Source organism: Nyctereutes procyonoides, unplaced genomic scaffold (assembly GCF_905146905.1).
Source record: "Nyctereutes procyonoides isolate TBG_1078 unplaced genomic scaffold, NYPRO_anot_genome, whole genome shotgun sequence".
NCBI lineage: Eukaryota > Metazoa > Chordata > Mammalia > Carnivora > Canidae > Nyctereutes > Nyctereutes procyonoides.
The window spans coordinates 44124945-44151411 of NW_026575047.1; the positions used below are offsets into that span (position 1 = coordinate 44124945).

The window sequence follows — 26467 nt, forward strand, 5'->3', positions numbered from 1 at the left end:
AGAGGTTCTCCTCCTGTGATTACCAGTCAGAGATGGAGACAGACCTGGGCCCAGGGCTGGTGGGAGTAACATTTCTCCCTGCCCTGGCGTCCAGCAGGTGAATGTGAAGGATTTGGGAACTCAGAGCCGTATGTATTGTGCAAAGGGGCCCTTGTGACAATCTAGTCTTAAGAGCAGCTGTAATCCTAAAGCTCACAACAGCAAACTTTTTCAACAGCCCTTTTGGGCCAGGCAACAGGCCTTCCACACGTCACTCACAGCCCATGACAGCTTGGCCTAGAATCAAAGAAATCTCAGGCCACCGTCCAAAAATGAGCAGAAAGCAGTTTCAGTCTTTTATATCTCTGCTTCAGGATCTTGAGAAAATGCCAAATGGTGGGATATATTCCTGGTGCATTCTCTCCCTCCTTCGTTCCTACTCTCCTTCTTGTCTCCGCGCTCCCACAAAACCTTTTCCAGCAACCAAAGTCTTCCTCGTCCATCTTCCCTCTTTCCCTTCTTATACTTCCCTTCACTGGCTGCTGGAGTCCTCAGGCTCTCCAGGCGTGAATGAAGCCACTCCTCCACCTGCCCGCCCAGCTCTGTGCTGCTTCTCTTGCTGATCCTTACAGCAACCTGAGGAAGGAGGTGTGATTTTTATGCCCCAATTACAGACTAGTCACATGCCCCAGGCCATGCAGAACCTGGTGGCACTGGAATTGACATGGAGGTCTGTCTGTCTGTCTGACACCAACCTCAGTGTCTTCCTCTGACCCTGCAACTTACCTCTTTGCGATTCTCACCTTTTCTTTCCTTGAGAAAACCTCTTGGTTGTACTCTCTGTAGTCAGGACCCTCTGCCTTCACAGACTGGCCCTGCTGCCTCTCCAGCCTCAACCTCCCCACTCCCCCCACCTGTTGACGAATGACTTGCTGTGTTGAAATTCCTGGGGTTTTGCAACATACCCAGCTGTCCGTTATCTCTGGGCCTTTGCACGTGCTGCTGTTTTTAGCAGGAGAGTCCTCAGTCAAGTCCTTCAGATGCATAATAATTCTTTACCTGCAGCTAAGAAGCCTCCTCCCAGGTTATCACTTCTTCTAGGGCTGCATTAGTGCCCTGCCCTACAGAGTCCTCCAGCACCTGCTCTGTCTGGCAGTCTGTCCCTTCTACCTCTACCCCCATTCAAACAGCTTGTTTACTCCTGCATCTGCCTCCTTAGGCTCCAGTGTCCAGGGATGGGATTATCCTGTGAACCCTTGCATTTCCGTGTCCAGTGTCCTGGCTCTGGATAAAGGCCCCAGGTGTCCTGAGCACCTGGCTGGAGGCCCCCGTGCTGACCCCAGGGAGCCACGGGTGAGAATATCATTCCCTTGAATAGAAATTGGCAGGTAGGTTAGTTGACTGGTGGAGATTTCAGTACTAAAGCTCCGGTCCCTGTTCATCTCTCACCCATTCACAGCTTCTATCAGAACCTGTGAAAATTGCCCCTGACTTGATTAAATGTGAGTTGCCCATCAAATAATTCTGGTTACAGGGAAATCTGGTTAGTGTGAGTGGTTTCCTGCTATTAGACTTGCCTTGCTGCTCTGGTTTGGGTTTTGTTTTGTTTTGTTTTTCCCTATTTCCCATCTCCTTGAGTGATAGCAATGAAAGTTTCCAGGGTTGCGTTTAATATACAATTTCTAATTCTCCTCATTGCATATGACCAAGGAGGGGTGACAAAAAAGATTGCGAATTAATTTTGTAAGCTTCCTTTGGCATGAGTATGTTGTCCAGATTGTTTCTGTACCTTTCACTCTCAGAAGTAATTATTCCAATGGAAAGCATGTTGGTATGCTGCTGACTGCTGGAAGTTGTAGCCTTTTGATGTACTGAATAATTGAGTAAAAAGAAAAAAAAGAAAGGCTTGTATCAGCTACCAATAGAACGTTGAAAGTCAATCTAAATCCAGCACCAAAGTTTGTAGGGGACTAATCATGGGCCACTAATCTATCTCCCCACACAGGCAGCCAGATGTATGTCGAGCACCTGTTAGAGCAGAGCTCTGAGTTGGTTCTGCGGAGGGCTGGGGGGCCTATGATAGATGCATGCAGGAAGTTTGTTGTTTACTCTCCTGGATCTCATGCAGGCAGTGTTAGAATTGCTTGAGAACTTTTAAAATATGAGCCTCATCCTTAGATACTCTGATTTCTTTGTTATGGAGTACGATCCTGGTATCAATAACTTTTTAAAGCCCACTTCTCCCCCGCAAGTGTGTTTGTGTGTAGCAGAGGTTGAGAACCCCTGTTCCCCTCCAGAGTGTCTCCACCTCAGCACTGCTGATATTTGAAGGCTATGTCTTTGTGGTGGGGACTGTAGGATATTCAGCAATATCCCTAGGCTCTACCCACTAGTAGATGCCAATAGTTACCCCTGCTCATTTGCAAAACCAGCAGTGCCCCCAGATGTTTCCATAGGCTCTGCTTGGGTTCTGCAGAATCCCCCATGGTCGAGAACCTCTGCTCTAGGAGGAGGGATAGGTTCCTAAAATTGTACCTTTCTAGAAATGGTGTCTGAGCTGACACTGAGCACCGAGCCTTCAGTGTCCTTTCCTTTCCACCTTTATGTGTCCAAGCACTGAAGAAACCATGCTAGAGACTGGAGAGGCCACATCAGCATATTACAGAAGAAACTAACTGCTTGTTACCCCCTCTGCCCTTCACGTGTGCTTACTGTGGCCTGAACCAAGGTTTAAACAGTCTGTGCATTTCATACACATATCTGGATTCCTGGCCTCTCTATAAAACTCGGATAAGAACTGACCTGATCCTGGCACCCCCCTAGGGCAGCAGTTGGCTGGAGCTGAGAGATGGTCAAACCTACAGACAAGACATTTGATCTTCTGTAGGCACAGTCCCCACACCTGGCCATCCCTTAGACCTGGGCCAGTTTTCTTATCTGTTTCCTATCTTGCCCTCAAAGGCTTGGAGTTTGCAAGCTCTCTTATAGAACCAGAACGGATTAAAAAGTCTATACTCATTCAGGCAATGGTTGGTCAGAAGACGTAAATATTCTAGCCCAATTAGGGCACTATAACCCCAAACATCTAATATATCTCAGGCCCTGGATTAGGCATTAGAGATAGAGGGCTGGAAAGGTAGGAGCTCATGTTTACTATGAGATGAGATGTAACGTATTAATAGAATTGTGTACAAAAGGAAAACCCACAAGCGACAGCTAGCCTATTAAGCAGAAAGAGCATATTATAAAATGATATACAGATTATGATCCCTTTTAGTAAAAAAAAAAAAAAAAAAGGAAAAAATCTAAATATTTGTATATCTCTACATGGAAAGATCTATACCAGAGATATATAGCCAGCTGTTCACAGAACATTACCTCTGGCTAGGGATTGAAAAATTAATTTTTATGTGTTTCTCTCAAATTTTCTACATATTACTAAATTGTCCAAAGTGAACATGCATTGCTTTTTCAATGAGGAGAAAACTTTTTTATCAAAAAGAAATAAACCGGGGATCCCTGGGTGGCTCAGCGGTTTCGCGCCTGCCTTTGGCCCAGGGCACGATCCTGGAGTCCCGGGATCGAGTCCTGCGTCGGGCTCCCGGCATGGAGCCTGCTTCTCCCTCTGCCTGTGTCTCTGCCTCTCTCTCTCTCTATGTCTATCATAAATAAATAAAAATAAATCTTTAAAAAAAAAAGAAATAAACCCGCCATTGAAGGATAGATGGTTACATTCTAAGAGAAAGAAGCAGGCACATGGGGAGATCAGTGAACCATGAGGGATTCGGGAATTAATTCAGGGCAGGTGCGGCTGGAAGGGAAGTGTGTGGGTGTCTTCCCCCAGAGAAGGAGGAGCAGTGGGGAGGAAGGATACACATCCTTCCTTCTCGTGAAGGATGGGTGTGTATGTGGCAGCAGAGAGACACGAAGGACAGTCCGGTGTGACTGTGTGTGCATTGAGGCTTGGACTTTGTGCTCTGAGGACAGGTTCCAAATGGAAGAGGGAGAAGCATAGGGGCCTGATACTCATCACCCTGCATCAGCTACATCCTTCCTCATCTGCGTTGTGCCCACACCTCCTACCCGAGGCGGCTGGAGCAAAGCACTGGTCCTTGCTACTCCCCAAAGACCAGCCCTTTCCTCCCCCTCTGCAGGAGATAATTAAAACTCTGCCTGGATGTGGTCTGGCTTCTGCATTACAGGTTATGGGAGCGAAAGGTGGATGGAGGTCTTGCTTTCATCCCAGAATGTTTCTCCCTGGCTGTTACCCTTCAGCTCATGACCCTGAAAGGGAACATGAGAGTGTGTTTCCTCTTGCAGGTTTTCAATATCCCCTTTGCCTTGAGGCACGTGAGCTCTGAGGTCTTTACCTAAAAATACCAGCTTGGGTTGGGCTGATACAGTGAAGAGATTCTAAGCTACAAAAGGACAGTAATGAATGACGGGAGAGCGTCGGGGGAACTTTACTGAATAATGAGAGAATCTGTAGGTGTCTAGGATGCATAGGAGCACGTTGCCACTAGAAGGAGGAGGTCCCAATCTGTCATCCCCTTATTAGGATGTCACGCATAAGGGGTCAGGGGTCTCACAGGCAGCAAACTACAGGTCTAGGGCCCGCCTTCTAATGGAAATTGTCATTTCTGCCTAGTAACAGTATTCAGTATTTCTGAATACATTACAGAAAGAAAAGCAGAAAAGAATATTCCAGAATGTCTGCCTTTCTATACTGCAGGCTCTCCACACACATAACCTCATTGACCCCCATGCCATCCACTTGGAAAAGTCCTCTTTCAACCTAGGAATCAGTTTTATTTGTATGACTCATAGAAATTGAGACACCAGTATTACATGTGGGGGGAAGAAGACCCAAACACGAACAAGTTCATTGCCAGTATTTTTGAAACCTTGCTGAAAAGTATTTTTTTCCCTTGTAATAGGAGCTGTCAAAATAGCATGCTTACAATTTCCTTTGTCAATAGAAAATTAATCCAAGATTGTAAAGAGTAATTTTTCTATTTTCGTGGTCTCCAGCTTTATTATAATTATTTATCCCCATCATTAAATGTGAATAGAAACATTTCTCAGTCTAAATTAATGACTGAATGTAGAATAGGAGTATGATTTCCAGTGGCTACACTACTCTTCATTGATTTCTTCTTTATTTTGTAATTTCTGCAGTTCATTTTTTTAAATAGATGAAATATTTGTGTTGTTCAGAAATCAAAAAGTATAAAAAAAAAAAACAAAAAAAGAAGTGGGATCTCTCCACCTGTGTTTTCTTTTCACCTACTGTTCCACCCACCACTCCGCCAAGTAGAGTAATTACTGTTTTAAGTTTCTTGTATATTCCGACTGGAGTTTAATGCATCTGCAGGGTCTTTCTTATTCTGTGCTTTGTTCATGCGGCTTTCATTGTTAGTAATTTATGTTGTTCTTTTCCTATCAGTATAAATGTCAGGAACACGCTCCTACCTTTTTTATAGCTACGTAATCTTCCGTTGTGTGGATCTGTTGGAGCCCATGTAACCAGTCTGTATCATGGGCGTTCAGATTGCTGCAAAACTTTGGGTCTTGCAAGCAGCATTGTGGCTCTTGTACTTATGTCATTTTGTGCCCAGGCAAGTCTGTCTATAGGATGGGTTCTTGTTAGAATTTACCAGTCAGTCCTGCTCTGTCCTCTGGGTCAGCACTGGTCCCAAAACCTCGCCAGGCCAGCTCCTCTGTGAGCACAGTGGTTATCTGATTATCAACATGATAAATCAGGATGAACTTACTTCCAGTAAAGCCAGACCCTGTCCCTCTTCCCCCACTCCGACCCCCTTCTTCCGTGTCAATATGTGACCCCAGACAGAGAATCCCGCTCTCATGGAGGCAGCAGAGACCTCATTCCCTCCCACAGAATGATGAACTTGGAAGACATCCCTTTGAAACAGGGATGAAAACTTGGGCATTTGCCAGATCAGGAATGGTAAAACCAATCTACTGGAGCCCAGTGTACTTTCTTAATAGTTAAATGTATTGGGGACTGCCAAAGAGAGCAGCATTGGGTGTACCACTTCATTCAGGCCATGACCATCTACAGGTGGTTTCTGAGACCCATCTGCTTTTTTTGGATTGGCCAGATGGTACTGTTGTATACCAACAGGGTGAGAATTAGGATCCCAGCCTCTGTCATCTCTTCAGTAAAGTGAATTATTGTTCTTTCACACCCAGGTTAGCTCTGTATTTCTAAGCTTCCTGCTGCTTGGAGCTTTTGCAAGTTGAGGAGTTCCCATGCAGCTGCCCGGGTAGTATCAGCAGAAGGGCTGTCCCTCCACTTCCTTTTTATTTAGGGTGATAGTCTGTGAAACCCCATAGGTGGAAAGTCATCTTTTGCAATTTTGGGAAAGATAAAACTGTGTGGTCCTCATCCGTGGTTCTTCCCACCATACATGAATGTGGGTGGAAGTTTCTTCCCAAACTTTGCTGCCAGAGTCCCCACACCTCCTTTAGCATGACATCCAGGTCCATTTCTTGTGTCACCTGAGCCCAAATGAAGGATGTTCCCCATCTCTTGTCATATGACCACAGGCTTAGCATGTTCCCTTAGATTCCCTCTTGGAAGGATCGTAGGAAAGTCCCAGCTGCCTTCCAGATTGTGTGACTACCCAGCGGTTCCTGGTTTCGTGTCAGACTGGGTCACCTGCCCAGAAAGGAGACCGCATCCAGGCTCCTGCTCAGACCCTCTGGCTTATCTCCTCCCTAGCCTCTTCCACAGCTCTTCTCAAATAAATTAAATCTGAATAAATAAATACAGGTTTGCCTAGAACCTCTGGGAGAGACCCCCCCACCCCATTTCCAGCTTCTCCTCTTGGCACCAGCAAGCTGACATCTTACTGCTTGCATTTCTCACTTCTGCTTTTCTGGCATTAATAATGACCCTACAAATGCCTCATTTCTGCCCAGAGCCCTGAAGCTGCTCTTGGCCTGTTTTTGTCCCTTCCCTCTCCTTGGCTTTGTGTGCTGTCACCTCCTTCCCTTTGTCTTGGCTGCAGACAGATCCCATGGTAGCTCAACTCTGCTGTCCACTCACTGCATTCCCAGGACATTGGCTTCATGGTCACATTCCCTGTCTCTCCCACAGACCAGACAGGGCTGTGTAGTCACTGTGTCAGACAGTCTAAAAGAAAGATATCTCATTTTAATCCATTCTATGGGGCCAGGAGCAGAGACCTAATCTGGAGTAGGTTCATTTCAGAAGGAGTTTTCTACTTCTCAGAACAGAGAGGAGACAGGTACTTTCCTTTTATGGTAAATATCATGCATTTGAGCCCTAGTCTAGGTATTGGGCAAAGATCTAAGACTGAGCATAGGTCCCAACTACAGATTACTTTTTAAACTAAATAAAGCTTAGCAATCACATGGTTCATTCATAGGGTCCTGGCCTAATCACTCAGTTCCAGTACTCACATCACATTCCTAAGAGGCTATGTAAGTCAGAGCTCAGTTCCTAGTATGCTTGATGAAGCAAGACCATAGCCATCTCTGAGAGGCCTGTTTCTCATTTATATCTGTGGTTCTTAGCCCCACAGACCTGGATCTCTCTTTTCTTATAGCTTACTACAGGAATCAGAGACAAGGATTTGAGGGTTTAGAAGGATTTAGGAGATGATGAAATGAATAGGACTTGAGATCTATTTATTTATTCAATGAATAGCTGTTGACTCCCTGTCATGAGCCAAGCCCTCTCCTCTAGAGCTGAGGATAAATTAGCAAAACGACAGTGATGTCTAGCCTCACTTGCCTCACACTCAGGACGATGGCTCAGACATGGGAGTCAGGGGCGGGGTCCGAAATTATCAGAAAATTTCCAGAAAGTTAATAGGATGCCACTTCTCAGGCAAGAGATGCAGAGGGAAAGGGGGGGTGGGGAGGGGGAACATGCATCCGTCAGGAAAACAGCACCCACAGTTATGTTAGAAATAAAGAGTTTAGTGTGGGAGTTAGAGTTAATGTGAACACAGAGGAGTTGGAGAATTAAAATCTGGGAGGAGTGAGATGAAGGCATGGAGGATGGTTATTCCATCCCCAGAAGCACTGGCACTGGTGGGAATGTGGGGGTTTGTGGGAAAAGCCTAAGACGGTACTGACCAGCGTGCTGACTAGGTCAGTGGGCATAAAACCACATCAGTAGAGGTGGCTACGGGGCCTCTGTTGTCAGCAGGGCAGGCGGAAACGGGGGGGGGGGGGGTTGTGTACACACGGATGCTAGGGCCAGCCGGCACCTTCTGGGCACTTCCACGGGTATCATCCCTGTGTCTGGCCTTCTGACGGTAGTAGCCTCTGCTTCACTTCTGCCTTCTAAATCTCATCCGTGCTGCCCCCCACCCCCACCCTGCCCTCCCTGAGAACAGCTCTCAGCCCTGCAGAGAAGGGAATTCTAGGGAAGTAGTTCCCAGCATAGACGGGAAATAGTGCCAAGCTGACAGTGCAGAATCCAGGTCGGGGCATTTGTTCCTGGGTTCAGCGTGGAGATGGCAACATGCTCAGAGCCTTGGGGCAGGATGAATGATGTGGGTCTGGGAGGATTATGGCCTGTGGAAGCTACAGAGGGGAGTGGTTCATGGGCACATGTCCCAAGGGCTCTAGTAAGAGAAAAGTGGGTGATGGAGTCGGGATATGGAGGTCCCCGGAGCGCTTAGCACCATCTGGATTCTGCATGTGAGGACAGGAGCCAACTGGAATGAGTGGGAGCTTGGTGGATGAGATGGAGGTGGCGAGTGTAGACAGCAAAGTTTGGCTGTAAAGTTGAGTTCTGAAGAGAGGGGGTAACACTTTTCCTCCCCTGAGTAGAGAGAAGGTGACATTTTAAGTTCTAGGTGGGGAGAAGTCCTGCCTCCTGCTAAACACGGGGGAAGATTCATTCACATATGCATTCTAAAATCACCTGCTAAACTTCACCTGCTGTATCTGAGTGCCCTGAAATGCTCAGGAGAGTATGCCTAAGACTTGGTCCTCATGCCGGGAGCCATGAGGTCTCCAGCAGTGGGGTGTGGGGTGTGGAGTGTGTCCACATGGCAGGGGTGGGGGGTGCTGGGCTCTTGAGGGCCCGCAGAAGGACCTGGCTCAGGGCCAGTGGGGATTCTGGCTCAGTGAAGGGAAGCCTCAAAGAGGGAGAGGGTTTTACAGAGGTTTTAGGAAGCACCCAGGCAGGGATGTATGGGGAGGCACAGAGGGACACGGCCTCGGCACCTCTGGGGAATTACAGTATAGGTCACAAGGTGCTATAACCAGTCCATTTAAACAGAGGCACCTGCTCTGGACACAGAGCTAAGGAAGTCCAGCCCCATACCACATCTGCCCACACCTCTCACCTCTGCCCTGTGGATAAAGGCCCCTGTGCAGGGCACAGCCACACCGGGTGACTCTGAGGGGGTAGGAAGGTACCTAAGGGCTTTAGGACACCCCTGAAAGCATCCCATATGGTTTTCTGGGCTGAGAAAAACCCCTACCTATGCCCTGTTCTGTGGGAAGAGAAAAGAAGGGACAGGAGGATGGAGAGGAATGAGGACAAAGCAGAAGAATGTGAAAGCCAAAGGGGATTTGTTTGACCCTCAGGAGGATTTTCCTTGCCATGTGCTCTGAAAGCCGAGCAGTCTCGAGAAGAAAAGCAATGAATCATTTATGATTGTATTCATTAAAGGCCTCTGCACTATTATTATCGAACCTTAATTGGCTTGGCGCTCGCTTGGCACTGCCTCTCCCAGCCGCTGCTCCTCCCTTTACCATCAGAAATTCCTCTGATGATGAAGGGAGGATTGGACCGCGCCCGGGAGCAGGGGCAGCTGGGCAAGAATCCACCCACAAGATCAAATGGAACGCAGTCCCTTTCTTTCCCCCCTCCTTGGATCAAGTATTAATAAATGTGTCTGGTTTGGGCTTTAGCTCGCTGCCTGTGTGCGATGTGCTGCAAGCTCCTGGCATCTCTTAGCCCTCTTTGCTTACCCTGCCACATGAGAATGGTCCCATTAAGCTGCCCCCTCCAGTGGCCCACAAGAGCAGCGACTACGTGCATGACAATGCACGTCCTTTGTTCCAAGTGCCACACTGGGCACTGAACCAGCAACAATATGCAGGTTACCTGATTTACTTCTTTTAATACACTTCATTGTAATTATCACTGCATAAAAGAGAGGACAAATTGGCAAGTAATTATAACATTAATTTGGCAATGTTTTATCATACTATGGAGGCACAGCTTCCTCTCTAATTGTATTGGGCGGGGGGGACACATTTGTCTAGGGTACAGCTTATTGAGGGATTCTGGAACGTGGAAATGAAATACACAGGAGATGGGGCTGGGGCTCTCCTCCCTGTAAATATTCCTGTATTTGCATGTGTTTTGCAACTTCCTTAAAAAGCTAACTCGTTTATTCAGATCTAATTAATGGAATGCCACAGAATGCATAATTAGGCTGTGACAGCTCCAGCTGATGGATGGCTTTGGGTTCGGAAACCGGAGATGCCCCCGGTTAAAAGGGTTGAACACTTGCATTTCAGAATCTCACCGGCTGTGCGTGCCTCACGACCGTCCCACCCGAGAACACGACTGTGGTTCCTGGAAAATGCCCCAGTCCTGGGTGCCAAGAGGCCTTCCTCACCTTCCTGTGTGTGATGTGTGTCTGCAGTATGATTGGGGCGATGGCGCAGACACCCTCAGTCATCATCCTTATCAGGTGAGCTCAGACCAGGGACTAGCGAGCCAGGCTTGCCTCTTGCCCTGCCTCTGCCCACTTCATGCACATCTGCCGCCTCGGGAGGCCAGAACTTCAGGTCCTGCGTGAGTCTTACGAGCCAGGTTCCCCAGGCTGATAGGAATTAGGTACATTTGACAGAGCTCTCACACAAGACCAGAAAGCGTGGCCCAAGGGAGATGATACACTTTCAGATCCTCCCAAGAATGGACTGTGTGGAGGATTTTGAAAGGAACTCTGATCCTGCATTGATTTTTATGGAAAGCAGCATTGTTGGAATAAAACGTAAGTGGCATTGGACTAGGTAGGTCCCCAAGTTCAGCCCCTGTCCAGCCACTGATCAGCCACATTTTTCCCTCAGATTTGTTTCTGAATTGGGACCTGGGAGTGATGACATCATTGGTCCTGCTGGCCTCTTGCAGTGGTGTGGGTCCCACTGAGGCCATGTGTATGCCAGTGGTGATTACTCCAATACAAATAGATGGTTAGAGAAAGCACCCATAGGCTGTGGCTCCCTGTCTCTCGGGACCTGTTCTGAGGGCAGGTGAGGTGCCTCAGAGATGAACTATGGGGTCATATTCTAAATACTTGTACATTTGTGAAGTTACCTAGATTTGTGTGAAGAACCTAAAAGTGGAACCCTCTGTAACCCAGTGTCTGTGTTAAACCAGAGGAAGTAACACCAAACACAGACCCACTTTACTAGGATGTTGCTAGTTCACTCCAAGGAGCTAGAAATACAAAGGGGGGAGTGCAATGCTTGAATGTGACCTGTGCCAGTACACGTCCCCACCTGCTTTATCCAAGCTCCTCTCTCCTTCTCCCCATGCCTACCGCATTTCCTGATCTCTGTTATGAATTCCTGAGGAGGCGTGTTTCTACAAAGTGCGTTTGTTCTCAAGGAGGTCATTAGTAAAACCTTGTTAATGTGCAGAAGCATTAAGGCAACAATAACACAGTGCCATTTTATACTTACTAAACTTGAGAAATCAGTGTTAAATATTCACCCCCAGTGCTTGCAAGGCTGTAGCAAAACTGGTCAGATTGCATACTGCTGGTGGCATTGAAAAGCCTATTGCTCCTTTCAAAGAAGCAATATAGCACTGTGAATCAAGAGTCATAAAAATGTTCAGATTTTTTATGAGGCAACCCTATGTCTCACCACTTAGGAAAATACTTCTCTACCCAAAAAGGAGCTCAGTGCAGACAGATTTTTATTACAATGTTAACTGTAATAGCAGAAAAACCTGAATTGGAATAATGAATTAAATTATAGTACTGTACCATAGCTCAATGGGATAATGAAAATTCATAAGAATGAAAAGTATTTATGGGTTGAACTATTGCACTTAAATTACCTACGGAGGTTGATTATGTATAATATGCATATGGATAAAACCCTCAGATCCTAGGTATGGGTTTTGGGTGGCTGTGTTATGAGTAACTTATGTTTCATTATTAGAAATTCCCATGAAGTTCTATTGTGTTGATCACAAACAAAAGGCACCACGAAGGTACAGGAAAAATGACCTTCGTGACCATTAGCAGTGACTAGTCTACTTTCTTCTCTCCCCATGACTTCTATACAAAAAGCCAGCTCACTGCTGGGGACTGGCAAACACAGAAAGCTGAGATCTTATTCACTTCCAAGTCTCAGCTTGATAAACAGCTCTTGGAGATTTTCAGGAAACATTTGATTCCTTTGACTAGATTAGCAGCCAATGGCCTCCGTGATCTAGGCTGGACCTCGGCTACCCCATAAGCCCCTGCTCTGCTAGGGCCTGTTGGAGGCATAGGCTCGCATGTTGTGCCCATCAAGATGATCGGGGTAGCACCTTATTCTGTCACTATTCTAGTCCACTTTGCCATCATAGATGTTCCAGGCAGGCACGAAGGCACAGTCTAAGCCACAGCCCTTGCCCCGTCCCAGAGTGATGGCCCCACTCTAACGCACACAACAGCAGTACTCAGATCATCCACAGGCGAAGATAAAAGGTAACCTCTGCTGCGCCCCGCTTTGGACCCAGCACTGGGCTCCTGTTTTAATTATGTGTTTACATCCTTATTAGCATTCCACTTTTACAGATAGGGAGGTGGAGGCTCTGAGGGGGGTTAAGCAGTATTCTCAAGGTCATCAGCTCATAAATTATAGACTTAAGACCCCATCTCTGGCCTTGCCAGGAACTTTCAGTAACATTCAGACCAGAACCTTCCATTTCTCCATAACTAGATCTGAGAACGAAGACTCCCCCCATGGGAACCAGCTCCCCAAGAGGATATGAAGGGGGATCTTAGCACCTTGCTCATTTGATTCCTAGTGACATGAGAACTGAAAGGAAATCAAATTTCGAGTGCTGGCTCATTATGCCAGCACGTTTTCTTGAAAAGGAGAATTTGTCTTTATTTACGTGTCTTTCAAGTCAATACCATCAAGTGAATGTACAAAAACCGGAGCCATGTAGCTGATGATAGCTCTGAAGAACTTGGATTTTTCTAACACAGCACATTCTAAAGAGAACTAGCTGTATTTCTATCCAGAAACACTGATCTCATCATTGACGTTTTTCAGGCATCTGGCTTGATCAACCAGACAGTGGTTTCCCCATTGAGAAGAAATGGGCATTCCCCAAGAATAACACATTTTTACTTTTCACTGATAATCTTAGAAATAGGGCAAAGATTGTAAAAACTACATCCATGTTCCTTTTGGTTTGATGGTGTCCTTTGGCCCAGTCTACCAAGAAGCTAAAGACATGCCCACCTGAGCCTCAAACAGGTGGTAGGTCATTGGATGGATGGCATTGGATGGTGAGATGAATGACCTCTGGGGTCATGTAAAATATAATTTTAGCTACTAAGTCAAGAGTCGGGTTATGTATCCTAGGTTCTAGATATCCTAGTAGACTTAGATATCCTACTGATAACTTTGTTTCTAACATTTATTTTCTACAGAATTGATGGCCTAGGTCTTCCCTATGCTGCATGGGTCCTTCTAGTCTTTCAAGCCATATTGAAATGCTCCTGATGTTTCCAAAGGCTTGGCCACACTGGAAAGGAGCTAGGCCTAGCCAAGTCCTTCCAAGGCTCATAGTTATGTGTTTACCTCCCCATCTCCCCTAGGGACTCATGATGGGAATGGCACAAGGGGAAGTTTCTCTGCCAGCAATGTCCAGGATGATCTGAGCATGTGTGCATGTAGTTGGTCAAATACATCTCCCTTCACATTCCCTCACCACCCCACCAGAGATGAGGCCAGCCTGGGTCCTGAGTGGGAGACATGTGCCCACCCATCTACCCACTTACATATTACTCAACAGATTGTCGTGGCACTCATGATGAACAAGATACAAATCATCCCTGGATTCAAGGAGAGAGACAAACATTAAATTAACACCAATTACAAGAGTAAGAGACATTTCAAAAGAGATGTGATCAGCTGTGAGGCCCATCTATTTGGAATTGGTCATTCCCAAATCTCCTGTACTGTCAGACTTATCCCAGAAAAAGTTATAGTCAGAGAGTATTCTAGAAAATGTTCAAGACAATCATTCAAATGGATTGTTCTAGATAAACCAAAGCTAGGGTGATTGAGTCAGTTCAAAACAAAGAACTATGACCATCTGAAGGTACTTTTCCCATTAAAAAGGCACTAAAACTGGTTATAGATGAATGGATTATTTTGCAAGTTGTTCCATCAGGGGTGTCAAACCATGCTCACTCATCTGGTTGACTTCACAAAATAACCTGAGAACAACAAGATTGTTGGTGAGTCTGGCTGTTGGTGAAGCATGAGAGAAATTATCTTCCCAGTTGATACTTCCCCAGTACATATATCCTACCAACTTAAGATGGTTTCCTATCTTGGCAAAAGCAAAATGTCTTTAAATAAAGACTTTAGGGATCACATTTGCATGTGTTCCTTCTAATGACATGTGTTATTAAAGAACACTGTTAAGTTCCCAAACTTACCTTGTCACTGCACTTATTTTTCAGACTTTAGGCAGACAAAGCCAAAAAAAAGCCATTAATTTTAAAGAATGGCTCTGATGGACAGCAGTGGATGACTCGGGTCTGTTAATTAAAGTGGAGCAATAATCTTTTCCTTTCTTTCTTCATCTCTTTGCATGTAGGACAGTCAGCCCTGAACTCAAGTCTTATGCCCTGGGAGTCTTGTTCCTCCTCCTTCGTTTGTTGGGTATGTATGCTCTCTTTATTCCCTCCATAATGAATTGGATGCTTATGACCAGGTGAGTCAATACCTGCGAATTTGTCCCAATTTTTGAGCTTGCCTTTTTTTTTCCCAATGAAATTTAATAACTATCAGCAAAGAGAATCTTTAAACCTGTAAATTTTGCTCTGAATTTAGACCTATCCACTCTCTGGATACCACAAAGTTTTCATTTATATAAACTCTGTTTTTGTGTGACACTGAATTCTCAGCGGCATAAGAAGGAGAAAGTGATGGCCCCAATGGGAAAAGCATTTGATGGTGTAATGTGGCTCCCTCATTAAGCAAACCCTGGGCAGCTCATGAAATGCTTCATTTATGGGGCTGCCAGCTGGGACAAAGGCATTCTTACAGTGCCTCACAAATGGAAACTTTGTACCCTTTAAATTTTTCCAAACTGATTGAGTTTATTTACCTTGGGTTTCTAGGATGGGGCAAATGTGACCTTCATGCTATACAGTGTACATTCCAAGGTTTGGTGTGGATAAAAGGAGTTAAGCCCAACATTCTCGTTTTTAAGATGAGAAAACCAAGCACAGGAATATGCCATGGTTCTCCCTGGTTTTGGGGACAGGCTGGCAGGGTTGGAGGGAATCTGGAAAGGCCGATCAGGTAACCCAGCTGCTAGGAGTGCCCTACCTTTCTCCCTCTAGACTTCTATTGCTTTATGAATATCCCTTTGTCAAGGCTAAGATCAAAACAGGGTAATTTTTTTCCCTTGAATCCTAGTGGTCTTCTTTAATGGACATTATATGGTAAATAAATGTGCAAAGGGAGATAACCATGGTGTGTATTTTCAGAGTAAAAATTAAACCCCTCCTTTGAAGTATATCACTGTGAATGGGCACAAAGACTCAGCTATAGAAGTGCTTATGAAAATGTTTGTAAAAAAAAATGAAAATTTGGCAACCACCCAACTGTCCAACAGCTGGGAATTAGTTACATCCATTATGATCTAGAATTCCGGTAGGATTTATGGTCCCCTCTAAAATTCTGGAAAGTATTTATAGACTAGGAAAGGGCACATGATGTGTGTGTGTGTTGGGGGGGTATAGAAAAGTCTATTATATACTGTATGTTCAAGCATTTTTAAAGTATAAACATGGAAGAATATTGGGAAGCTAAACACAAACATGGTGTGTATTGTCTTTGAGTAAAGAACTTATAAATCATTTTTTCTAAGTGTTTTAAAATTTTGAATGACTATATATGTGCATTACTTTTATAATGAGATGAATTCCTGTATAATTGATATATAGAAAAGAATACCTCTCTTAGATCATCCATAAGGTCCTCCCTGGGGAATGGCAAATACCAGGGCACACGTACCTCCTTACTTCCCTTCTCTGCCCATAGCAAAATGTTTCCAATGGATTGCTGTGATCCTTCCTCCCATGCCCAGGACAAGGTCTCAGAGTCCTCTCAACCCTTATCAATCCATGTATGGTGGTACACATAGGGAATTTTTATCATATTTCGATTTTGCAGAGAACAGAAATGCTCTATGTAATGAAGATACCTAGTTAAGACAAATTCAGTTGGAATTCAAACTAAAACACGTACGCCTTCCTGGAAGGTCTAGTGGCTTGTAGAACTCCACAACCATAGAATAATAATTATGTTGATCTCTTTCCTTCTCCTTGGGAAGGTAGAGTATGCATATGCCATAATGCCTCACCCCTGCCACCATGACTTGGGTGGATGGAGGAGTGTGTAACATCAGATAGCAAGTTGGGGACCCATATTTCTGTAAAGAGCAAAATCATTTCACATACACATTCATTCAACAAACTAACCTTCATTGAGCACCTAATGGGTTCAGAGCTCTGTGGACCATACCCAGGTAAGTGGGTACAGCCCTCCTACTAGGAGTCCTCTTATAAGCTGACCAGGAAAGGTGAGAGTCCCCCATCTGTGGAGTTGCTCTAGGGGAAATCTCTGCACCTCTAAACAAATGCTAAAGACTCAATATAGCTGGTAAAAAAAAAAAAATTTGTTTCCCTTCAGAATAACTTGCTAGCACAAAATGAGAAAAAAAAAAAAGATTTGTAAGATATTTCTGAAATGTTAATGAAAATTATGGGACATTTGAAGACAGAACATTACAGTATATAGCCTGTATAACATGACACTGTTAAGATCACTGTATGTTGCCCTGAAGCAGTTCCACTGTTTGTATGTCACCGCAGGAATAATCAACCAGGCATTATCTAGAATAGTATTTTTCAACTTCAGTGACTAATCCCCAGCAAGAGATAAGTTTTACATTATGGCCCAGTACACACATACATATGCATTAATATAGCTGAAACAAAAATTTCACACTTAAAAAAAATACCCTTAATATGTATGTATTCTCTTCTATTCCATGCTTTTTAAAAAGTTGGTCATGACCCACTATATTGGTTTTGTTTCCCACTTACGGGTCACAAATCGCAGTCTTGAGAACTCTACCCTAGCAGGATATGATAGCTTCATCTTTAACTTAAAAGCAGCTTACCGAAGAGGTCTTTGCAATTGGCTTGATTTCCTGTAGGACCCAATAAGATTTAACCACCATACCAATGAGGAGTCAACCAAGAAATCAGATTCCATGACTCGGTCGGTCTTTGTACTTGGCCCTGTATGGGTAAATGGGAATTTAGTGCAGCATCACAGTTTGGTATGACAAGATACGTGATGGTGTCAGCATGGGTGCAGTGGGGGACACACGGAAGAGACACTGGACCTGGCCTTGCCCTGGTTCACACTGGAGTGTGGGTCTAAAACAATGTGAGGTCTACCTTAGACATGAAGACTGAGAAAAAGTTATATAGGTGAGCAAGGAGAGAATGCTTTATATGGAAGGACATACAGAAGTAAAAGCCTGGAAGGGAGCACCATGTTTGGGGCTGCAGGGAGCCCAGCGTGACTGGAGTGTGTGAGGCAAGCAGGAGCTTTCAGAAGATGGGGCAAGAATGGCGGCCATCAAGAACATGATCCAGCAGGGTTGCTGCCTTGTCAACAGGTTTGATCTTTATCTCTAAGGCAGATGAAGTCATTGATGGACTTTTACCAGGAAGTGACTAGATTGTTGTGCATTTGAGGAAAGCCCACCATCTGTTGTGGGGAGAATAAGAATGTAGGGATTGAAAAGTATGCCACTGGTATAATGGAGTAGCTGATGGAGTAACTGATGGCCTTGGCAGGGGAGGTATGGATGAAAGAAGAACCTTCAAGTCTTAGTCTCTGAATAGAAGTCTACACAATGGTGTATGTAAGAGGGAAGAATCCACAGTGACAGCTCCTGAAAAAGGCTGGGATCACATGATGAACGGGGACATTGCTTATTGAAAAAGGAAGACCAGGAGAAAGAGCAATTTGGGAATGGCATAGTCTGGCAGTTCCAGTGGAGCTTTAGGAAGTAATAGAAATGCGCTATATTTGCATCACATGTGACTATTGAGCCCTTGAAATGTGGCTTGTATAAATTTAAATTTTTACTGACTTTTACTTAGGTAGCCACACATAGGCACGGGCTGTTAATGTTGGACAGTCTCTGATGCACCACCCTCAGTGAGGCGCAGAGCATGAGGAAGTGGGGCAACATGAGAGGAGACCACTCTTCCCAGATACTTGGCTATGAAGAGTATAAGGAAAGAGAGTAGGACCCAGAAGTAAATGTGAGATTATTTTTCCTTGGTGCTTTAAACGTCAGTAGAAAGGAATTAATCGAGCAGGGACTATAATGACAAGGATCAGTGTAGCTGATGGAGCTTCCCCAGCAGCCCTGCAGTAGAAGTTGGGGACATGCTTGGTAGTATCAATGGCAGGTGTGCTGGAAAGAGTGTGGGGCAAAGAAATTAAGGATGATGGCCAAAGTGGGGTTAAATGGTGGACCATACATGGTACCTAGGCTGGATAAGGCAGACAGGACAAAGCTCAGGGTGCAGGATGGCCAGAGAGGAAAGGAAATGAACCGCTTTGACACTGAGAAGGAATCGATGAAAGACCAGGTGAGGAACTGCCATGTCTATGAAAAAGTCCATGTCACCCAGAACAGTGGCAGAAGTTGAATGGAGGAGGACGACACTAAGCTGAGTCAGTAAATTCAGAGTAAACTAAATGGTCTACTCATAGCAGAATTCTGATGCACTCAAATCCGCCCTCCTCCATCCTTTTGCAAATGCCCTGATCGCTGCTTTTCTCTCTGGGTGTTGGCAAACCATCTGCTGGAATGTCTGATCCAGAAGCTAGCCCCTGGGGTCTACTGTATGCTGTGGATGTTACACCAAGTTAAATTAATGGAAACAGATATTCAATGAGATCCTGCTACATTCAAGGCACCGCTCAAGATGCTGCAATGCAGGAGCCAGTATCCTGCCTTCGGCGGAGTTCCAATAGGAGAATGAAGCAAGGATCAGGGATATGTAGTGCTGAAAGCATCTGGACCTTGCATTTTAAGGGAAAAAAGATTTTACTTGGCTAAGTAGTTGCCAGTGTGGAGCAAATGACAGATTTAGAGGGGCGAGTGGATACACATTGAAAATTCTGATTTAGGAACATTAGCCTGGGAGCAAGGTGCACGGTGGTCCTGCAGGGCATGGTACAACTAACCAGAGCACCTAAGGGACAAGCAGCTAACCAGGGTAGAGCAGTGGACTGAAGAGGCAAGGACAGATGGAAGCATATGGTGGAGGTAACATCTATTGAAACCCCCTGCAACTGACTAGATGAAAGCAAAAAAAAAAAAAAAAAAAAAATCAACAGAAGCACAAGATGAAGCCAAGGAACTCAGCCCCTGGGACTGGGCATATGGAGGAGCCTTTCATAGACTAAGAGACACAGTCAGTTAGTTGTCTCAAGGGTATTTCTGGGGCTGCGCTGGCCACCAGAGACTCTCCTCCCATAGATACCTGCTCTTAGCTTTCAGAACAACCTGCTAAGCAAAAAGCATTGAGATCATCAGCCTCTGGGCACCTCTGGACCCACGTGGCATTCCTAAACAGACTGTCCCTGGGGCTTGGGTCATTTCATAAACTATTCCAGGAACCGTGTGTCTGGGAAGCTCCTGATGTGGCTCGTCAAACCTCTACTGAGCTCCTACCATGAAGTCTTGAATATAAAGGAGTTCTACAGGAAAGTAGAACACATTAAATGAGTGCTTTGGAAGAAGTAAGCACAGGGTGCCAGAAGCCCTAGTAGAGAAGCCATGCACCCAGTTGTGGGATGGTCAGGGTTGGGGGCAATGGCTAGAATGCATGAAAGACTCCTCGCACTCATCTATGCGTGTGTCTGACATTCTGAAGTATCCCCACCACCCAGGATCTACTTCCTTACATGTGCTAAGGTGGCACTGCCTGTTCACCATGGACTCCTCTGCAGGCAGATACAGCTGGCTCTGAGTCCAGTTCTGTCATTACTGACCAGGTGGCTTTTGGCAGGATATTTAAGCTCTTTGAGCCTTAGTGACTTTTAACAAGGAGCCCAGGAATGAAATGAGAACAAAGTAGCACTACCCAACTTCCCTGATTTAAGAAAAGTGAATGTCAAGTACCCCTGGGCCATGCTGGCCAGTGCCAAAAGTCCACTCTCTTACTTGGCATTGCTGAAGCAGAGAGAATCTGTTTTTCTCCAGACCCTCTCAGTAGCTTGTGCTGGACATGACAGTCATTCTGACAGGCTGACAAGAGATTCCATGGTGACTTCAAGTCTTGGCAGGTAAGCTGGAGAGGAATCAATAGGTTTTGAAATATAAATGGCAGAGCAATTTTCAGCTTCCATTTTGTCCCAAAAAGGTATGTGGATTTAAGTTCACCTTTACAGTTTAGACCAAAGAATATAAATAGGTCCAGGTTTTTCAATGAGGGGCCTGACTTAAATAGCCGAAATAGAAGACCATGGGGTTTAATCTCCGTTAATAGATTTCAGGAAAACAGGGACCATTTCCTTGAACAGTATTGCAGTTTTTGCATCAAAATATATATATAGCTGCAATTTGGGCCAGAGTGTAATAGGAAGCAAGATTTAATCCTTTTAATATTCTCTGTAACAGCACTGAGCCTCGGATACCCTCCCCAACATACGGCAGGGTTCCCAGTGTCCTGGCATTGGGACGCTGGTTCTTGCCTACTCCAAATGTGCGTTGCTCCCCAGGAGACATAGAAGGGGGAAGACAAAAGGGAGGGGATGCTACTGCAGCCTCCAAGGAGGAGAGTGTTCTTCTAAAACACACAGTTTCTAAAATACTCTATTATCACTCTTCTCCCTTCTTCCATAACTCAGGGCACAATGGAATGAAGATGCTCAGAGCAGGAGTAAGCACTACTTTACATCTTATCCACTCGGCCTCCCTTCTGGAAGTGGCTGATTATCCTCCAAAACAGACCTATTCTTAGGACATGAAGGATTCTTGCCAGTTGGGGTTATTCTCTGAGTCTTGGTTTGAAGAGTATTCTGCAGCTTTTTCTCTGGAGATGGCGATAATAAAAGAGGACACATTTCCAGGTATCCAAAGAACAGGAAAGGAACCAGATTTGTTAAGAGCCCTGCTACAGGAGGGGCTTTCACAAATGCCATGTCATTTAATCTGTATAAAAACTCAATATAAGAAAGCATTTTGTGCCCGTTTTAATAAACAATGCACTGAATTCAGTGAAGTTGAGTGACTTCCCAGGGTCACAAACTCCCTAGCGGCAAGAGTTGGAATCCAGAGTCTGTGCTGTCTCTAGTTTCAAAGCTCTCATTTCCTCCCCACGCACCAAGCAACCTCCACACATGAGCTCCCTGTGTGAAGCAAGACTACTGTCAGCTCTTCCTCCTGACAAGTGTCTGCCAGTAGTACTGCCTGAGGTGTTCTCCAAAATACCGAGTTTGCTTACAAAACAGTTTCCCAGCCTACTCGATGCATTAACAACCCTGGAGAAGAGGGAACTCTGCACTTTGCAAGGATCAGAACCTCCTTGTGTGTGTATTTCCACCTCTATGCTTTGCAAAGATCAGAACCCCCGTGTGTTTCACCTCTGAAAGCTTCAAAACCAGCCTTCTGCAAGCCAGTTATTCCCAGGTGCTTAGCGGCAGGGTAAATAAGATGTTTTCTGTAGCCCTGGAAATCTCTGATAAGAGTCCTAAAATCTTCTCGTCAAATCAACAAACTTTGAATTAGTTAGAAGGAGATTATTGGGTTTGGGTTTTGAAATGTCAACCCTGGGACAAATAATTAATCTCTCTCTGCTTCCATTTCTCTGTATATAAAATAAGGGGTGTTACAGGGCTATGGAGGGGGCTTATTTATAGAGTACTGCCCCACACAGGGCTGGGGAGAGAGGGTGGTTAATAGAGAGTAGTTACTGCATTAAAAAGTTATTTACCAGCAAAGTGGGTTTATTCAGAAATACCAGAACTGCAATTTGGCACATATAAGCTACTGTAAAATCATAGGCAAGTCCCATTGAAAACAAAGGAGAGGAATTTTATCAAGAAAGGGGGAGATAGGAAGACATTGTTTTGAAGGAAAGCCCAAGTCCAGAATGGTAATGAATCCTCAATGGCTGAGTTGCTGGGACAGTAGATTTCTTAAAGGAGATGCAATGTACTCTGTTCCCTTTGGCTCCTATAATGATTATTCTTCTGCTGGGGTCTGTAATTAACAGTTCTTCCTGTAGTTGACATGGAGTGGTATGCCTCCCTATTCTATCTTTCCCACTTCCATTTCAGTGAGGTGTCCCTTTACTAATTTACACATTTCCCCCCTTTGATCGAGATCTTCTCCAAAAGTATCACTGAGCAAGAGTCAGGTTTTCAGAATTCAGTGCCTTTTTGTTCCTCAGACCAGGAAGGATCTTTCCTGGGTATCACATCACATGTTGGTGGGACACTGCACAGATGGGAATCCTACCAAGATCACATTGGAGTAACAAGGACAGGTAGCAGAAGTCTCAGGCACTTCCATCTGTAGTCATGTCCTTAGAGGATACAGTGTTTTTATAAAGGTTGGACGGGCAATAAGTACAGAATCAAAAGTAACATGACCATCCCAAATTGAATGATGAGATTTTACAAGATCCTAGATCTGAGCATAGCCAACTCAAAATATTTATTGGCACTCATTCAAGCTTAGGGAAGAAGAGTCCCCCTTATGAATACAAACCCCAGAGTCACACATGCCTCCTGAGAATCCCCACTTAAAGCAGCCATGAGAATAGAAGAGCGGATACTGCAAGAACACCTTGGAAGAACTAACCCAGTACGTTTGGGAGGATACACTACGGATATAAACACAAAGCAATAGTTGGTGAACTTTCTGCAAAACAGCAAAACTTCAAAGATGTTTAAAAGCAGCATTGTTGGGACACCTGGGTGGCTCAGTGGTTGAGTTTGCCTTGGGCTCAGGGCATGATGCCAGGGTCCTGGGAACAAGTCTCGCATAGGGCTCCCTGCAGGGAGCCTGCTTCTCCCTCTGCCTGTGTCTCTGCCTCTCTCTCTTTCTCTCTCTCTGACTATCATAAATAATAATAAATAAAAATAAAAAAAATAAATAAAATCTAAAAACAAAACAAAAACAGAAACAGCATTTTTATCTCAAAAGAACTGCTGGAGCTCAGATATGTTATTAATAATACAGCAAAGTTGAAAAATCAGAAACCATGAACTTTGGATAAGACTCTAGAGTCTGTTAACATCCATATAAAATAGACAGACTTCTTTGAACCCTGAACCTTCTAATGGGTCTGGTCCAAAGATCCCATTAGATGTCATCTGCTTTGGTGCTGGGAAGTCTTTACTCTTAGGTCACCAGATGGTGTGCAGGTCCAGTCAGGGTTGGGTGCTCTCTTTGGATGGGTCACGTGAATCCAAGAGTCTGTTCTCTGGCATTTGGCTGCGCAGGTTGGTTAGCAGTGCAGGACTGAAGAGGGTCTTTCTGGAGATGTCTTTTCCAACAGACAATATGTCCAGGTTACAAGGTGTGTGATGCTCACGGTCTTCATCTCCCAGGAATGCATGATTGTTCAGCTGGAGCATGGCTGTTTTTATAGAAGCAATTAGACTTCTACAGTATTGAAGTATATCTTATAAATGATGGGTTAAAGTCTTACGAAACCCAGTTGGGCTTCCCATCACTCAAGAGATACTCAAAGAGATGAGTTTGTGATTGGAAAGGAATATGGGCTTTATTCAGGAGGCTGGCCACCTGGGAAGAAGGCAGGCTCTTGTCCAAAAGCCATCACTGAGGTTTCTATCTGGTCCAGAGGTTTTTAAAGGGGTTTAGGGTCATCAGCAAAGGGAGTACCATGGCCTGCAACATTTCTCCACATCACATGCAGACACAATGCTGCGAGCCACAAATATCATCTCAGTGTCGGGGGTCCAGTTCTTGTTTTGTGATGAGCAGGAGTACTGTGTTCTACGAGGGCAAGGGCAAGGCCTACAGCTTACATAGAGGGAGGTCAGTAAAATCACTTGCGTGACCTAAAAAGAAAAACATTTTCTTAAAAGATTGCTAGGCTAATCAGAAAGCCGAGGTTGCTTCAGAGAGTCTTACTGGCTTCTATGGCCTGGCAAAGTTCTGGTCCTCCCCTCCTCAAGGCCAGTGGTTTGCAGATCTCAAAATAAATTAGTTCTGCTAAACATCATGAGATTTAGGTCAGCAGGTAAGGACTGTGTTACCTGAAGCAAGTTAACCTCTAAGACTGGCCGGAGAGTTCTTACAAAAGGAGGCAGGGCCCAGCGCATTGGATATCCTGTTACTATCCCAGTGGGGGTGGATCTGAGGCTCGGAAAGCAAAATGTAGTGCTTTCAGCCAAGGTCTTGGGAGGGTCTCTACTTTGCCAGTTGAGTGTTGATAGCACCATTAGTATTCCCAAATAACTGTGAGGATTGAGGATGGGATGCACAATGAGAATGCTCTGAAACTGGCCAAATAGTACAGACTCTTCAAAGCACCCAATAGGTCAATGGGTTCCCTGAAGTTTGAGAGGCGTTCCCCAGGTAGGAATAATTTCTTCTAACAGAATTTTAGTCACACAAGAAGCAGTAGCCTGTCTGCAAGGGAAAGGTTCAGTCCAGTGAGAAAATCTACAAACCCATGACTAAAACTTACCTATATATGTGAGATGGGGGAAACTGTAGGAAATTCAGCTGCCAAACCTAAAATGGCCCATTAGGTAATTGAAAGCATCCTACAGCAATGCAGACAGGTTTCCCTGCATTGTGTTTTGTACAGGTGGTGCAAGTGAGGCATGCATTTTTTTTTGGTCTTCTTAGCATTTATGAACCAATATTGGTGAGGAAATATCTTTTTGTCAGACCAGTGGTTTAATACATGTGCAAGTAAGTAGTGGGAATTTTAGAATTTCTGATGGGGTGGGTTAGTTAGTCCAAAGCAGAGTTCTTTTTGCTGAACCAACAATTACTAGATTTCTAATGCTGTTTTTCCTTTTCTGGGACCAACTATTGGGTATCACTGGTCAGGTTTTCCAAATGGTCATTTGTGAGAACATCCCTTTGGACCATGAAAGAGGTTTGGCTATTGGTTTCCCTATGAGCAACATTTTTGGTGGAAAGATCAGCAAGGTGTTTTCCTTTGGCCTCTGAGGGGGCCAAGTCTGGAATGCCCAGGAACCTTAATAATATTCTAAAGCCATGAGCTACCCCAAAGGCAAACTGGACTGTCAATTGAAATGTTGGCGATTTTACCCTTGCTAAGCTACAAACATGAAAGACCATATAGCTCAGTCTATTGGGCCAAAGTAGTCAAAGATAAAAGGACTGCCTTGGTGACCTCAAAAGGAATTGCAATAACGTACCCATCATATTTACCGTCTTCATCCTTTAAATAAGAACACCATCAGTAAACCATGAAAAAACTACATGGGTTAGAGGACTTTCCTGTACATGGTCACAGGAGTCGAACCATGATCTGTCAGCATTAAGCAGCTGTGTGAGGTGTGGTCCAGGAAGGGGGAGAAGAGCAGGTGAAGGTTATTGCAGTGAAAAGGTTGTATGAGGAGCAGTTGGCAGCCAGTTGCCTCACCTCCTGTGACATGCTCCTGCCAAGGATGGAGTGAGAAGAATTCAGGACTCGGGCCTCTGCTACAGGGGCACAAGGATGTTTAGAGGGGGTCCTCTGGCCTTCACTTAAATGGGCAGTAGAAGGAATGGACCTGAGGCAGGGGGATATCCCTATGCCACAGGGGCATACTGTTGGCCCCAATACCCTAGGGGTTGATGTCTCATGTTTTGGGTGGGTGCTCAAAGGGCATTCCCTCCCCTCTCCCATATAAACAGGAGAAGTTGATCATTAGGATGTCTGAGGATAAGGGGCTTTATTAGGCTTTTCTTTAAAGTCTCAAAAGCTGTGCCTTCCTGATCTTTCCAAATAATAGGGTCAGGTTTGTCAGTTTTTAGTAAAGCATATGGAGGTTGGAGAACAGCTTGAAATCTAATTTCAACAGTAGCTAGCCAGTCCCCAAAAGCCTCGCTAAGTGGTGCTTAGTTTTAGGTTTGGGGAGGTTCTAGATGCTAAAAACTACCTGGATTCAAATGTAG

The 26467-nt window shown here is 44.9% G+C and overlaps 1 protein-coding gene across 2 annotated transcripts in view; it reads left to right on the top strand.

Moving 5' to 3' along the window:
* SLCO3A1 (solute carrier organic anion transporter family member 3A1) overlaps positions 1-26467 on the top strand; it is a 303404-nt gene that overhangs the window by 260305 nt on the left and 16632 nt on the right. For both annotated transcript variants that reach the window (XM_055326459.1, XM_055326458.1), the window contains exons 8-9: positions 10519-10694; positions 14843-14907. In XM_055326459.1, the coding sequence (XP_055182434.1) occupies positions 10519-10694; positions 14843-14907 (241 nt within the window). The remainder of the gene's footprint in view (positions 1-10518; positions 10695-14842; positions 14908-26467) is intronic.